General features: G+C 33.9%; 1 protein-coding gene across 16 annotated transcripts in view; it reads left to right on the top strand.

Moving 5' to 3' along the window:
- The window catches only part of LOC106178756 (voltage-dependent T-type calcium channel subunit alpha-1G), a 72,727-nt gene that overhangs the window by 17,090 nt on the left and 38,517 nt on the right, over positions 1 to 17,120 (top strand). For 12 of the 16 annotated variants that reach the window (XM_087003675.1, XM_087003679.1, XM_087003684.1 and 9 more), the window contains exons 3-8: positions 1,094 to 1,117; positions 4,808 to 4,905; positions 7,275 to 7,446; positions 12,743 to 13,034; positions 13,734 to 13,826; positions 15,449 to 16,151. In XM_087003675.1, coding sequence (XP_086859801.1) covers positions 1,094 to 1,117; positions 4,808 to 4,905; positions 7,275 to 7,446; positions 12,743 to 13,034; positions 13,734 to 13,826; positions 15,449 to 16,151 — 1,382 coding nt within the window. The remainder of the gene's footprint in view (positions 1 to 1,093; positions 1,118 to 4,807; positions 4,906 to 7,274; positions 7,447 to 12,742; positions 13,035 to 13,733; positions 13,827 to 15,448; positions 16,152 to 17,120) is intronic. The other 4 variants (XM_013562061.2, XM_087003676.1, XM_013562072.2 and 1 more) reach the window with 1 other exon arrangement.

Genomic DNA, 17,120 nt, shown 5'->3' with positions numbered 1-17,120 from the left:
GAGAATTTTTTGTGAAGCATTCTATAACCTGCCAAGATTCCTTCTTCTGTGGATAACACATTTAGTGTAAAGCTATTGTGCTAGGGCTGGTGTCTGTGCACATTTTCCTTTTTTTATGTCATAATGAAGTAATGGGTGCGAGTTGAATATTTGGATGATGAGAATCGAAATGGGATTTCAGAGGTCTCCATTGGATTTAAACAATCGAGTTCAATTATTCCAACATTGTCTATGCTATTGAACTTATCAATCAGTTTGAACTATTTGTAAAATGAGGGAGGGTTGAGAATTTGTCTAAATTACTTCTTTCGGAAAGCACCATATGCGTAGACATAATGTAGCATGAAAGTGATTGAAGAATGTTAACTCAGTTTCTGACCAAACATTAATTTTGTTTCATTTATTTTTTTAATAAAAGTCTGTATTTCATTTCACATGTGTGTATATATAATATTTGGTTAATTGACAAATCAGCTTACACCTGACCCTCTTGTTCCACCCACCTCTTGCTATTGATCACTACCTTATCAATGTACTTATTTTGTCATGCTCTTTATTTTCTAGCAGTGTATTCACGTTTTTGGCATGCATTCTCACTAAGCTGTATTTCAGGTGTAGACCTTCAGCAAAGCTAGCCACAAATGTGCAGTAATGGTTTCCCATCTACAGAGTTGGTGTCCCTTTTATGAACATGATCCTTTTCCATCTCAGTTTCAAAAGAAAACAAACAGTATCATTTGGTGCTTCCCTTGATGTCATAGTTGCTTCCCACTATAGGTCACCTGTCTCCTAATCATCCTCTTGTTCATTGATTTTATGTTCATTTACGTCAGCACTCTTTGATTCTGTGTTTGCCTGTGACTGTTGGCCATGCAACATTTAGCAGACTGAGACCAACATAGAAACCTTTCAAACTGATTTAAAATAGTGTTTTGTTGCTAAAAATACTGCTAATTGAAAAAAAATCATGGTACATATTGCAAATTTGTTGCTGTTTCAATACACATTTTATTCTTACATATTTCTTTTCTCCAAATATTATAGTTCTTTTAATTAAGAATTATTTTTTTGCATATTTTTTGTTTGTATTTAGCATTACGGAGTTAGTCTTTTTCAAGTAAGGGTGTTATGCTGCTTTGACCAAAGAAGACTATAGTGTTGTTTACTGAAGAAGCAGACGTGTTGGCTTTTAATTTGCACAACCTTTGCATGCATGATCAGCCAGAGAGGTGGTTGGGTCTCTTGTGTTTAGTTTTGCATGTTCATCTATATCACCATGGTAACCAGTTGCTAGCAAAGTTGTGTGGGTATCTCAGGTATTGAAAACTAAGGCCTGTATGAGTTCTATAACATATGAGTCCTTGTATACATGGGTTGTATACACACCATGAATCTTCATAGAAAGAGGTTACTATGGTGATGAATATGTGTTGTGCATGTTATTTGGTCATATCTGAGGTAATTTACCTTTCATTTTGTAGAATGAGGCTTGCATGCCATGTTCATGTTCAGGTTAAAATTTTGATTCAGATGTAAATGGCCTGGCTCTTAAAATCAATGTGTTTTTTTGTATACTGTTTAGGCCCTACATGATCTAAATAATAAATGTATAATGCACAACTGGTGCTGATATTGCAGCTATATATGAAGCCGTAATTCAAAATATGCAGTGGTTCATTTAGGTATTCATTAAAGTTGAAATAAACAATGAACATAATAAGAAAATCCGCTACAGCTCCAAATTTCAAGTTCATGATGTTGCTTCCCAATTTAGAATAAGCAACAAATATGTTTTACAGTGACGGAACCAAATAAAAAATTAAGGATGCAATCAATAGCCAACACAAAAAATTATCCAAGAAACCTTGTAATCAAAAATTGAATGCCTTACCTTTTCAGTTGCTTTCTAAATTTAGTTGACGTGCCTTACCTTACATTGCATTTTATTTTGAGGTACAATTTGCTGTAGTATCAGTTGTGGGTAAATGTGCTTCCATGTACCCTGATGCACTGTTGTATTCTGGGAATGTAGCCTCAGTGTAAAACCTGCATGTTTCTAAAATCTCAAATGTTTGTGTAAACTGACTTTAGTGACCAGTTTTAGACAATCTATCAAATTTGCATTTGAAAACCAGTATTTGATATTCGATATTTAGGACAAAATACGTAGGAAGATCTTTGTAAGACTTTGATTGTCTGACCTTTGTAGATCTTTGTATTACATCCGACATTACCTTTCTGTGTGCCTCGGCTATGTATTAACCTGATTAAAAGGTAAACTTGAGGGGGTGATGATGATCAGTTATAGATTCAAGGTCTTATTTGCCTAATGGCAGTAAGGATTCCAGTTTTCTTTTCCTTTGAGCCATTATTTGATAATCTGTGTCTTTTGTGAGGAAAAAACATTCTCAGTATTTATATCTTCAAACTGGACTGACCAAGTTCTGATCTTTCAGCTAAACATCAACTTGGCACAATCATGTAATATATAAAATTGGTAACTTTTGAACAGATTTTAGTTCAAAAGTTTATTATCGGCAAATGTATTAATTTGTCATTTAATGGCCTCAAATATTGGCTCTATGTACCTAGGCCTTGATTAATAAAAAATTTTGGGGGCTTGGCTTAAAGTGACAAACTCCATTGAGTCAACTTCATAAAGTCATTTTTGATTGAATGTTGGTCTAAGAGTGTTCAAAATTATTGAGCAACAAATATAGATTATTGTAAAAACTCAGGATATTTAATCAGTCTCAATTAGAATTATATAAGAAAGGAATTTTAGTTAAAAGGCAGGCAGGTCTGCATGTTCTTTGTGAAAGGCAACTCGGTCAACTAATTTTCTTAGCTGAGTCTCCGCTCGTACATAGTTTTGACAATATTTCTTTCTGCAGTAGGCCCCAGTTTCACATGGGTTAAATCAGAATTGGTTTTGACTTGGTGAATGAGAATTTGTGTCAGCTTCAGTCCAGGATAAGGAAGTATAGTCCTCAAAACAAAGTGGCCATTTATCTAAACAAAAATGTATTACCAATAATATATTGAAATACAAACTTAGTGTTAAGCATTCCCCCTTTGTAATACATACATTCCTATGTAAAACAGCTTTCACTGGTTTGTCTTTGTTCAAAGCAGACTTAAATCTATCTTTTGACTTGTTTTTATTATTAACATCATCCCCTAGGCTCTACCTCCATGCAGTCTCACAGGTATGATGTTTGTTAATAAAACAAGCTTTGTTTTCAGTTGTTGCAGAAATTGGTGGCATTAGTGGCTTATTATTTTCCATCAGGTCATAATAAATGGCAAACTAAGGGTGAAAGTTAGGACAAGGTAAAAGAGAATGTTTAAGGCATTACAGGCAGTTTTATGTACACCCCATGTTATAGTGTCTTTATGAAAGTTCTAAAAAAGACCATTGCAGTATGGTTGTTTGGCATTTGGTAATTTTTTTTTATAAAGATGGATTTTACACTTCATGATCATTCCTTTTTAGGCATATCAAATTTTAATTAACATGTATACATTTCAACCTGTGCATTATTTTGATTTTAAGATGTTGACCATTAAGGTACTTAAAATCAAGAAATGTTTGTCAGGAAGTAAACTTATTTAAACCGTATTCCCATGATTATATTTCAGGAATTTGAGATAATGTCTGCTTATTAACCAAATGTTACATTAAATGGTTCTTAATTGGTCTCAAACATTGATTTTGTTGGCATTTATGTTTTTCCATGGCATTATACAAAGGAATGACTATTTTAGCATCTGGGGGCCATTGTTGAATATACACAGACCTTTGCCTCAAATATACACTAAGTGTTCAATTTTTATCATGGAAACTAATGCCACGTTTGTCTATTGAAACCTTCACACTTTAAACAGAGCCAATTTAGGTATCAGTGCACAGCTAAATAATGATATAGATTTTTTGTCCATTAGCCATGTTTTATGGGACATGGCCACACTTCTTTTTTAATAGCAATTTTTGTAACATTAGTTGTTAACTGATTCACTTTTGCATTAAGGATAATGTTAATAGGTCTTCAAACTCCCATGGTCAGGCTTTTCTTTCAAAACAATTGAAAACAAACTTGATGTTTTATGTGCAAGGGATGCATCATTTGGTAACATATGAAACAGTGAGTGAAAAATTGACAGATTTTATTTGTTTATCCCCTCCCAGTTTTTGTGTTCCTGTTGTGATGCATGGTCTGTCCCTGACTGTCTCATTGCCTTGCTTTATTATGGTGCTGGGAAACCATTGTTCCTCTACTAATAATATCACAATTCAGCATCATGCGTTTGTATTCAGTAATAATGATTCCAATCAATAACAAATGAGTGTCACATAAGAATGCATTTCACTGCATATCTTCCCTAAAAAAGCATACTTGATGGGAATATGTTACAGTAACAGACAAAAAAGTATTTTAGTAAAGTGTGTGAAGAAAATGTGGCTCTGTCCATGCTTATTGATCAAAAAGTACTCTTTATGCTAAGTTACAAAATTTGGTAAAAATATTTGTTTAAAACATCTATTTGACACTCAGCCTTTGTACAATTTATAGTTATTAATAAACATAATGTTTGTGTTGTTGATGTTGCTAGCAAAATTAATTGTTAAAAGATTCAAGTAATTTTTGTGCCTCCTGCTCTTTTTGTAATAACCGGTTAACGGCTTTTATTACCAGCTTTTCAAATTGCCACAGTACTCATTTTCAATGTATCTTTTCCACTGAAATAAATCAATATTGATTTTGTATTTCAATTGAGTAAAATTGTCATTTCTTTTTTATTCTAGTGCTATAGAATATTCAATTGACACAGAGGAAATTAGTATCACAGCCATTAGAACTGTGAGAGTTTTGAGGCCTCTCAGAGCCATCAATAGAATTCCAAGTAAGTACCTGTCCTAGAAAGTCAAAGTTTTTGTGTTTTTCTTCTTTTGCCATTCATGCTTATGTTAATTTTATGTTAATGTTAATGCATCATGAAAGATGTCTAGGGATATTGTGGATCTGATCCTATTGCAGACAGGGCATTATCTGTCAAAAATGATAAATCAAATAGTGCTGTTATGCCCTGATTTCATTTCAGCTGTTGACTCCATCATATTTTTGATGCAATACATTAATGTACTAAATCTGATCTAAGTGCTCGTCTTTGGTTTTTATACAGTAGGGGGGGGGGGGTGTACACAAATCTGTCCATTTACATCTTTTCACTAAGTAAGATTGTTCTTATTTGGAAATTTTGCAGGTATAACTAATGACTTGTCTAATAAGAAGAAAAACATAATAACTTAAGGGTAGACACAGAGGTTTTAGTATGACCTGATTAAAGCGAATCTAGCAATATGTCATATAATTTGAGTCAGTTACATTATTTATTCGGCAGGCATATGCCACTGCCTCGAAGATTTAATTTACTACAGCATTTCTAGTCTGTCAATAATTTGTGACGACTTTTTGCGTGACTTGCCCTTGGCAGGAAAGTAGATCAGTGTTGGATGTCTGGAATCAAAATCTTAAATTTTTTATGTACTGAAAATCATTTCGGATGCAAGTTCTTTGTAATAGGTTTGTTTCAACTGCACAAAAGTTTGTTGTTTGAGGCTAATTTACCTGATGTTTCAGTGGTCCCATACAAAAAGGACACTTTGTTTTATATTTCACTCACGCTACCAAGTGAGAAATCCAAATTTTTCAAATTCAAATAACTAGTGAAAAATTTACTTTGCTTTCCTGTTCACTCAAAATGAAGCTGAATATATAGATGACCACATAAAATACCATCTATATACACACATGGATACTCAGCAGTGTAGTGATATTGTTCGCTTTCTTTCGCATTCACAGACCCCTCTTCAAACAATCCTGGATCCGCCCCTGCTATTTGAATCTTGATCCAACTTATCCTGATAAATGGCCATAGTGTGAATCATTTGTAAAATGCATCACAAGACAAAAACCCTTCCTGATCTGTGATAGCCATGGGATTTATCAAAGATATATGATAACTCTCCTGAACCAATGGACCAGTGAAATTTTCACATTTTACTATTGAGGCACACATTTCATGATTTTTTGTCCATTTCTGAGACAATTTATTAATGATATCAATACCAACAAATTTGTGGAAATATAGTATTGAAGAGTTAAGCTGTAAAGCATCACTAGTTCAGCAAATGCTGACTGAGAGGGAAATTGAAGATTTCAGCATGATAAATACACTATGTTTATTGGCAGGGAGCCTGGAAGACCTCAGGAAATGAAGGTCCCAATTTTATCATCCAGATGAGATGATCAAACTGTTTAAATGAAGTCTTGCTCATGCAAACATATTGAGGAAACCCATAGTATCAGGTTGATTTGGTGAATATATTTAAATAATTAGAATCCAAATGCTAGACAGATGCAGCAAGACTTGGTTTATTGCCCCAGGGAATGGTGATTCTGAGAGTTTGAATAAGTGGCTTCCCAGTAAACTACCAACATAGTGATGTGATAAAGTGAATAAAATATTCATGAAGCGAAATTGAATTTGAGGGCCATTTTTGATTCAGGAACAATAAATCTCTAGGTTTCAGTGGACTTCATGCATAACTGCTTTAAGATCGTGAAACATTTTAGTCTCAGCCCTAATGGTACATTTATAGCCAAGATGGGTAGACTGCTCTTGTTGTATACCCCTTTGCACTGCTTCTAATGAAATCAATCTAACTTAAAGCAATAAATGTAACCCCTCTGATCTAAACTTATGTGTATGCCGTACCTACAACAGGGGATAGCAGTGAGCAGAAAAAAAGAGAAATTACATTTGCTGCCTGTAGTGAACTTTTCTTTAATGAGACCAGGTCTCTCCGGGGTGTACCCATTTGGTTATTGCATAGCACCTAGATAAAATTTTATAGTCAAAATAGTGGCTCTTTCTAACTGCCAAGACCCCCCTCCCCCCAAGATTTGCAGATATGGGTAAAACTGCAGGGGATGGGCTTACTTTATTTGTAAATGTGCCTTTTAGATTAATGTTAAACATAAACCACTAGTCGCTGACTTCAAACTAAAATGTAAGAGAAAGCATATATGTCCTGTGAATGCAATCATATAAACTGAATGACATGCCTGTTTCTAGAAGCTTTTTCACTTTGTTTTGAATGTGACCAAATGCACAAAAAAGTAAATCATATCTTAGCTGCTTGAGGAGACGTGTCATTTGTGTCATTCCTTTGTAATGTTTATAAACATCATTTTTTCTTTTGATTTCAGGTATGCGTATCCTTGTGATGCTATTGCTGGATACACTCCCCATGTTGGGCAATGTTCTCCTGTTGTGTTTCTTCGTTTTCTTCATTTTTGGTATCGTGGGGGTGCAGCTTTGGGCAGGGCTGTTACGGAACCGTTGTTTCCTTAGTCTCAACTATTCATACTTACCAGAAAAGTGAGTATCTTGACATTTTTTCACAACTCTACGAGGTTGAAAAGTTTGATAATTAAAAGATGATTATGTTTATACCCATTAAGAAATAGATGATGGTGTAAATATTTTTGGAATATAATGACTACAAAGGTGGTTTTGCCATTTGACCAAAATTGATCTTTACAAGTTTGAAATGTTTAATGAATGGGCATATATTTATCTCTACATGTAAAAAATATTTTTTATTACCAAAATTGCTTACTTAAGTGAATTTATCATAGTGTAGCCATATTTTACTAAAACAGGTAAGGTAAAAATGAAAAGGCAATGTTGGGATTTAGTCCAAAACTGTATCACTCTACTCCTTGTTATGTAAGTGAAAGGGTTTGTTATCCATTGACAGGGCTTAAAGAGTGAAATGTTTTTGCAGCATCTTTTTTCAATGTTGTTCTGAGGTGATTATCATGAAGATAGATTTAAGTGTTTGAATCTCACTTGGCATACAAAATTATATCATGTGACAGTTACAGCTCTTTGATGCTTATATTTACTTTTTTCACATAGCTCTATTATTCATTGAAGGGTGTGTCTGTTCTTTCAAATCAATGATATCCTGAGTTTCCTAGCTGATATCAAAGAGGATGCTAAAACCATCCATGTGTATTGTTTGATAAGTGCTAGTTGTGATATTTCAAAAGAAATGATAACCTACAAAAAGACTGACTAGATCATAGAAAGATATCTGAAATACCAAAGATGTGAGCAAGGGTCTCATCACCAAGGTAATGGATTCTTGGCATTAATATATGTGCATGATAAAAGAATGATTTACCTTCCATCAGCTCAAACTGTTGCTTTTCATTATCTACTGTACATTTTATCAAGGACATGAGCATCGATTTTTGATTTTCGAAATGGCAAAGTGGCCTCATCTTTTGCCACAAGCCTCCATCTTTCAAAATCCCCTGGTATTCTTCAGACTTCATATTGAAAAGCCCCCTTTCCTCCACAATCACCACAAGCACCACATCAACTAAGCAGATTTTGTATTCCCATAAAGTACCTCAGAGTCTACCATGGTGAATTGTATGGAAAATAATGGCTCCAAGGCTTAGAAACTAAGTATACTTGCTCACAATCCTTGGAATGGTTTTTAGTTGGATACATCGAAGTCATCTTGCATAAGCATTGCTTAGAAATCAAAGCAACTTTTACAGCCAGAAGGTTTCCACTTGAGACAGATAATGCATTTTCAGCCAAAATAACCCCAGCGACAGGCTTTATATCTTAAAATCTCAGTTTAACAACTGATTTCTTAGCAGCTTTGAGGAAAGTGGTATAATGGTAATAATAATGTTAGCTTGGAAGCTCCTTTGAGCCTTGCTTAAGATTTTTGTAATTTCTGGAAGCTCTCCAAATTAGGTGGTAGCAGGCTAGCAGTAGGAAATATTGCAACTGATGGGAAAATGCTTATTTGCCAGATTTTATGTTCTTTCTCCCTGGTGAATATGTGCAGGATGTAGAAAGTTTCCCCAGTTAATTTGAAGGCAGTGTTTTGTACAATTTGTATCAACTTGCAGTTGCTCCATTGGTGCTGCATTTCATGGTAATGAAACACTTTCAGGTTTGCATAAAAGGTTACAGTTTAAAGAATAAAAGTTATCTTCCCATATTGACAAAACAATTCATTAACCCCATCTCCAAACAATGCTCTAAGTAAGGACATCATGAACATTCACACACACAGTTTTTTAAATAGTGTCTTATCTTAATTTAAAATCAGGTGAAGCTTTGTTTTTAAAGCAAAATGGAATAGATTCATAATATGAGATGTGTGTAGCATAAAATATTGTATTCACACCAGTAAGTTAGTATGAAGGAATTAGTATGGGAGGCATACTGACTATAGTGCTTGGTGTGCACCTTTTATTTCCATGATAAATATATTAATTTGAAAATAATGTTTTTCAAATGGCCAACACTGATGATGAGATATACCTCAATCTAAGCTAAATTCACTTTTATTGTTTGAGATATTGTTTAGACTTGAATCCACCATTGTGAAAAACTAATCAGTGGCTTGCAGAAGCTATTTTAGTAGGCTATTGTTATATGAGCGTGACTGGGAGAAAAATCGATGCAATCAGATAAAGTGTGGGTGGGTATAGGTGAAAGATGGAGGGGTGGGAAACCTAGATCTATGCAGTGATGCTATTAGTTATTATAGCACCCCAGTGGAACATAATTACTAATATATATGTGTTTGTGTGTGTGTGTGTAATTACCTGCTGGAATAAATTAAAAAGGCTACCTCCCCTCTCTCTCTACACACACACACACACACAGTTTATCATCATTCCTTTGACTTTATTGGATTTATTAAAAAATGAGGATTGGTTTCATAAAGAAAGGTGTCTGCACGGTAGTAAGTGCAAATCTTGATGGCAAAAGCAAGTAAGGAATAGGGCAGAGATAGTCTTCCATAAACCCGTCCATTTTTTTGAATGGTTTCGGAAATGAAAACTGATGAAATTCTGTTGATACTTTTTACGTCATAGAGTGATATTTGATTAAAATGTGATAACTGAAATGGGAAATCAAGCAGTTATATCATAAATATTTTCTATGAATTAATTAGACTTCTATACCTTACATCAACACTCCAACATGTCTGTTGCATGAATCCAGGTTTGCCTATGTTTATAAAACCAAGTCGACATTTCCTGATTTACCTCAGATCAGATCAGGGAAATTGAAAAAGCATATCCTATGCAGATGTGCACAAGATCCTGTAGCTGCCACTGATACTGATTACACAGGTAAATGTCAGCCTTACTCCACTGAATTCAGACCAAAATAGACAAGGTGTCTTAAAATAGGTGCAAACATAGCTAATACTTTTTTTTTTTTCCTCAATTAAGTTTGCATTCTCGTTGGAGACAAACATTTGATTGTAGAAAACACCAGTTAATGGTAGACCATTATTATGTACTGCAACAACTCTAACAGTAGAGATAGTTTCTAGTTGAACAAGGAATAAAAATATTTCTTTATCCTCTTCATGGTTTCTCCGATTCCTTGGTGTAATACATGTATTTGTTGATATTTGACTGACCTGCCCTCCCACTATACCCAGCCTTAATTTCCAGTGCCTCTTGAATGCTTTTGTGTATCATGGCATCTCTTATTCTCTGCTAGCTGTAATGCAATGTTATTTGATAATTACATTACTTCTTGTGGTGTTAAGGGGTCACCAAGACTACGGTCAGGCCAGGAAATGAGATAAATTTGATAAAACAAGATGAGGGGTTCAGAGGCAGGTGTAAAAGAAAAGATGATGGGGAGGATGGAAATGAGTAAAAAAAATACTGAAATTGTCTGTACTTCTATCTCATTAGCAAATGATTTGCTGTACTCAAACTTGATGGAATTGCTGTTGTGCTATATATGTATATATCTAAAACAGTCGGCCGTGGGTATTAGCTCTCCATGGTCACAAATTTCAAGCATAGGTCACATGTTAATTGGGAAATGAAAATGAAGGTTTCTGTCTGTGGCCGATAAACCGCTGGCAGCCGATGGAATTTTGTGGCTTCAATGTACCAGCTCACGTGTTATGTCACAAATCCTGAACCAGTGAAAAAAAAAAAACATTCCATTTGTTGATGGAATATAGAAAATGACATAATTTTGTTTTATCTTTCTTTTCTCATTATTATGAAATGGTAATTTTTTTCTTGTGAAATGTAGTTTTATTTAGTTTGGGATAAAGTATTCAACTGGCCTAAAGTACATTAGGAAATTACATGATTTGGTAGACTGCATTTCCTTAAAAAGATCTTGGAACCTGTAGCAATAAAACAGTCTTATAACTGTAAGCGCTATTGATTTTTAAGACTTTGATTAAACCAGTAAGATTTAAGAATACAGAAGCCTTTCATGATCATCCAGGAAAACATTTGAATGATTTCTTTTATTATGAAATATTTCATCACAATTTTTTTTGCTATCTTTTCCTGTTTAGCCAGTTTTGTAGTAAATGGTAACCAGAGGGAATAGATATTTGTATGATTTATCATCAAGGTGGTGAACTTAAAGGTCCAAAATGATGTCAAATAAATGAAAGAATCTGAGAGTTTGGTGTCCTTTTTTATTGTTAAAAGTTTGTGAGATCTAGAATTTGAATGATTTTAAACATATTAAAGCAGTTAAATTCTTTGATTTCGACAAAAATGTCACATAAATATTACAGTCTGTATATTTGGTTCTTAACTCTAGGTGATGGTATGACACACAGTAAACCAGTCTAACTGCTGCAGACGACAAAACTATTTGTAAATTAAAAGCTTTTCTTGGGCTTGCCACATAAATTCTCATTAATGTCACTCATACAAGACTTGGAGAGGAGCACATGCAATAAAATTCCAATGATCATCAATTACTGTCTAGTTTGTAAAATTGAATAGATAAGAATCAGCATTTACACCATCATTTTTCTAAAGCAAGTAGAAATCTGAGTCAAAATAGATTATTGAGTCACCAGGTTATAGGTATGTAGTTCCCATAATTCAAAAACAAGAACTGTTTATGAACTTAATATATTGGCAAATTTTGGTCCTTTTTGTTGAGAGCTTGAAATGCACCTGCAGGAGGTCAGCCTGCATCTTTGAATGAACTAATTAAACTATGGTGTAGTAATGAAAAAACCTTGAACAGAAATTAAAGACAGTCTTATCAAGAAAATATATTAACATATGTATGTAATAAATTAGTCCTTGAATAAAGATTGGGGCTTGACCCTCTGAAGTTTTGTATTTTCTGTCTCTGTCAGCTGCAATCACAGACAATCCTTATCTTGCAGATTTTTCTATTATTTTGATTTAATATATGTATATATATCAGTATTATAGTACCCAATTAATGAGGATAGCTTGTCCTCTGGGATATTTCTGAAACACTATTAGATGACAACACATTAGGGGTATTAAATATGAGTCTGCATGAATCCGTCAAGTGAATTTGAATTTGATAAAAAGAAAAGAGTGCATTTTTCATATTATTGATTGTGAAATTCAGAAATGGAACTTTCATATTCCATGATCAGTGCAAACATCAAAGTTCTGATTTAGTTGTAGACAGACACAGTTTTTTCACTTCCAGGGATAGTTTACCAATACACATGACATGTCATTGAGTTGGCAGTAGTTCTCATCAAATAGTATCTTTATTTTGTTGAAATTATTTTGTTTAGTTATGTTGTTGTAAATATATAAAATATATATAATCTAATAATGATAATTACAATTGTTGTCAACAGTTTCACAGCCCCAGTGCCCAAGTACTACAAGCCCGCTGGAGGAGGAGACTATGTCTGCGCAAAGCCCGACTCCAATGGCCTCATGTCCTGCGATAAACTACCACCCTTCGAACTTGAAGGAGAGATATGCAATTCCTCTCTGCTGTCCTATGGCAACATGACAACTGCCAATGACTCTTCGTGTATCAACTGGAACCAGTATTATACAGACTGTAAATCTAGAGGAGAAAACCCTTTCCAAGGAGCCATATCATTTGATAACATTGGTTTAGCATGGGTTGCTATTTTCCAAGTAAGTAAAGATGTTGCCTTATGTCCCTTTCTTTGTTTGGTGTGTTCTAGGTGAGTATATGTTGACATTAGGTATCGTATGTGTAAACACTGACGGCAATTCTATTCTTAGATATTCTCAGAAGCAAAATGTTTCCTTGTTACAGATTCTGTTGCCAGAATGTTAACTTAAATGTAAAGTGAGCACTTCACCAAGTTAACTGGTAATGGACTTGACATGTAACCTTTTCCTAAGAGGACCCATACTGTTACTGCAACTCCATCATTTGATGATCTTTATTACTGCAATGAAATTCTTCTGTCTCTAAGGCTAAGTTATGGTAATAAGTATGATTAAGTTTTTTATTTCAATGCTGATATCTTCAACCTGTTTTGCAAAACAGGCGTTTACACCAACCCTGTCCCATTGAACATGCCATATTCCTGACTCTTGCTACCTCTGGCTGTCCTTTATATTCTAATCAATTATCTTTTTCTTAAATTAACGTATTCGTGTATCTGTTGTTTTGATAATTTGTCTTGCTTATGCGTAACTATTTGCAAAAAGTTGAAACAGAAGCATACAAATTTCCCTTTGTTAAGAATTATGAAGAAAATTTCATTTATGATTTTCAACACTAATTAGTCTTTACATACTAATATAAGATAAAGTGACAATGTGATTTTCAAAATTATTTTGACCATTGTTATTCTGCTCCAGGTGATCAGTTTAGAAGGATGGGTGGACATCATGTATTATATTCAGAACTCTCATTCATTCTGGGATTGGATATATTTTGTAGCACTTATTGTGGTAAGTTGGTAAAAAAAATGGTGATAATCAGTTTGTTTTTGTCTCTGAAGTTATGGTAACACATGTTCTGTAAAATATTGTACTAGCTAGAGCTCATTAAAAAGGTAAGACCTTAACTTACCTTTACAGATATGAAAAAGCAATCATCATGTCATATGAACATTGAAATGGTTCTGGGAGACTTTCAGATCCTAGCTTAATTATTCTGTGCCTTTTCATTTGCATATTTTTTTCACAATACCACTTTATGTGAAAAAAACTGTTGCTTTTATTCCTGCCAAGAGAGAAATGGTCTTCATACCCACTAGGGGCATTGCATTATCTCTTGGATGCAAGAGGCCATATTTACAACATGACACCTTTTCTAAAATGAAAAAATAATGGGAAATCAATGTGCAATTTGGGATTAGCACTGTGAGAATTACCTTGCCCTGCATTATATGCAGAAGATTAACATGACGTGATATTAGCAATTGGAGGCACCACCCATCTTCCATGTAGTTTATTTTGTAATTTATTTCTTGATTGAATGTGCTGGCCCACTTCTGATTCTGTCATTTTTGAGACTAGATGATATGTTCTGCTGCTTATCTGTGCCTGGACTTGTTGCACTTACATTTCCCCATAGTGACTTTCTTGTAGCCCCAGGTCTGTACTCCCAAGTTTATTATTTGCAAAGAATCGATTAGATGTAAAGTGGACACTAGATGTTTCATCCACAGGCCATTTAATAATGATGGGTATAGATCAATAGTATAGAAATTCATAAGTAAAGCTAGTAAATATTTGCTGTACTGTCGGGAAATAAATTGCCAAGAAAGGCAGGTCAAAAGCTTGATCTGTTCAGAGGTTTAATGGAGAATAGATTTAATGGCTCTTTATCAACCTTGCCATTGTAAGTGTCCACTCTGTAAAGCCATTGTTATAAAACAAAAATGCAGTTTTGTTAAAGAGATTGTAGGCGTTTTTTGCAGAACCCACCTTATGCCATGGTAATTATCAGTTTATTTAGTTACTTTAAATGTATATATGTTAAAAAAAAAAAAAAAAAAAAACGCTCAGGCACTGTCAGCTCACGACTCCTATCTTCCAATTCAGTAACAGTTAACATAAACTGATCCTGGCATAACCGAGCTATTTCGAACAATAAATAAAGAAAAGCATAATTATAATTAAATCTTATACTGGAAATTGTGTTTGAAATGGAGGTCACTGCATATGGCTCCAGTATGGGCTTTAATTATCAGTCCGTCTTTATCATAGTTATAAACAACTGGATGAATCAAGACTTTAATTTTGATATAGATGTTAACAGTCATTTCTGTCATTGGATAGGGTGAAAAAATTAAAGATTTTGATATATTTAGTAGTTGGTTACATTGACATTTTTCTTCCTGTATAGAATTTACCTAATTATTTCAAGTTTGTCCTTTACATGCAATGCCTTAAATGGGATTTAATCTGCATCTTGATTCATGAGTAATTTAACAAACAATGTGTCTGAAGGTCTAATCAGTTTTGCTTAAAGGTAATTGTTGTGCAGATTACATTACTGTCTCTCCTGTCTCTTAAATGAATCTCAGAAACATAATAATGTGCACCATTTTATTTTTCATTTTCAGATTGGTTCCTTTTTCATGATTAATCTATGCCTGGTTGTTATAGCAACGCAGTTTTCAGAGACCAAAAAGAGGGAAACTGAACGTATGAACAAAGAACGGAAACGATATCAAAGCAGCAGTACATTAGCAAGTTCTTCTGAACCTGGAGGCTGTTATGATGAAATACTTAAATATATTGGACACCTTTTTAGAAAGGGTAAAAGGAGATTCATACGAAAGTGTTGTAGTGTATATGCAAATAGACAGAAAAAAGTTATACCTGAGAAAAGTATTTCATTAAAAAAGAAAAGAAAAAAGAAGACACTGCATCTGCACCATCACCATCATTATCATCACCATTACCATATAAACAGTTCGCCTACAACAGCTGTCGTCGCACCACGTGCCAGTCCAGAGACTTCTGTAATTGACCCCATCTCATCACCACGGAGACCAAATCATCTGCAATTGCCTAGCAACAACAATAGTTTGAACCCCTCAACAGAATCTTTACAAAATCCTACTTTAATTGCACCATACGACCCTCTGATGACATCAAAAAATTGCCAGTCTTCCCCAAATCATGTGGTGGTATCTATCAGCCCAGCACCATCTATGAATAGTTCTTGCAGTGTACCGTGCTCAGATGTTCTAGCTACCAAGTCCAAACTTACACCAGAGTATGATGTCAACAGGCTCAGTCCTTATCATGCCTTTGAAAAAGGTAAGTTTTTTTTTTTTTTATTTGCTGATGCTATACATGATTATTATAGCAGTTTCACAGTACATTTGTTTAGTACATGGACCGAAAGTATGTTGATTGGATGTTTTAAGTAAAATGTATTTTTCTGTTTGATGGTACCTAAACACTTGATATATGCTTCATTTATAAAGATTACACAACATATTTAAATCAAGTTAGTAGGTTTGCACATTTCATAAAATCTATTGCTGATAATTTGCCAATGATAGATGGTGTAATTATGTCGACAGTGCTTTGTGTGGCTGTCCTTTGTATAGGTAGATAATACTCTAATGGTTGAAAAAAAAAACTGTATTTATTCTGTCCTCTCTATGTCCAGTTTTATCAAAAAATTATTGCAGAATATTTTTCAGTGGGCAGGTTAGTTTTCTGACATTTTACCATATATATTTTTTGAGATTTGTCATGGCTCTGATGCTTTATTGATGTGACAGAAAATGTTGGTTACTTATACCAGATAGATATGAAATTATACTTAAACTATTACCTGTAATTTTGTTATGAGTAATTAGTGAGTTTTTCTATGTTAGATACCAGATACAAAGAATCTGTGCAAGTAACTATGGCATTTGATATCCTAAAACAAGTTTAAGAGACCCATGCAGTTAAGTTGGAATAGATAAGAGATTAATAGTAAATTAGCAGTATTCAAATCCCTTTGATGTATAGAAAATAAATTATTTACATTAATTTGTCTTTGGTATCAATTTTTTAACACCTTATTATTAACATATGATAAGGTACTTGAAACTTTTCTTCCATACTGTTGGATTTGAATTAATTCTGCACCCCATTAGAAATGCACATCATTTTGTCAATATGCAACATTTATATTCATTAATGGTTAATGAGTGAAAAAGATGGCTTAGTTTATGGCATATCTAATTCCCTTCTGTTTGTACATATAGTAGAGAAATAGCTAGATTGAAA

The sequence above is a fragment of the Lingula anatina genome, chromosome 2, assembly GCF_051362555.1.
Source record: "Lingula anatina isolate TDL-2025a chromosome 2, LinAna3.0, whole genome shotgun sequence".
NCBI classification, from domain to species: Eukaryota; Metazoa; Brachiopoda; class Lingulata; order Lingulida; family Lingulidae; genus Lingula; species Lingula anatina.
Note: the sequence above shows the minus strand (reverse complement) of the source record. Positions and strands in the feature narration are given on the sequence as shown.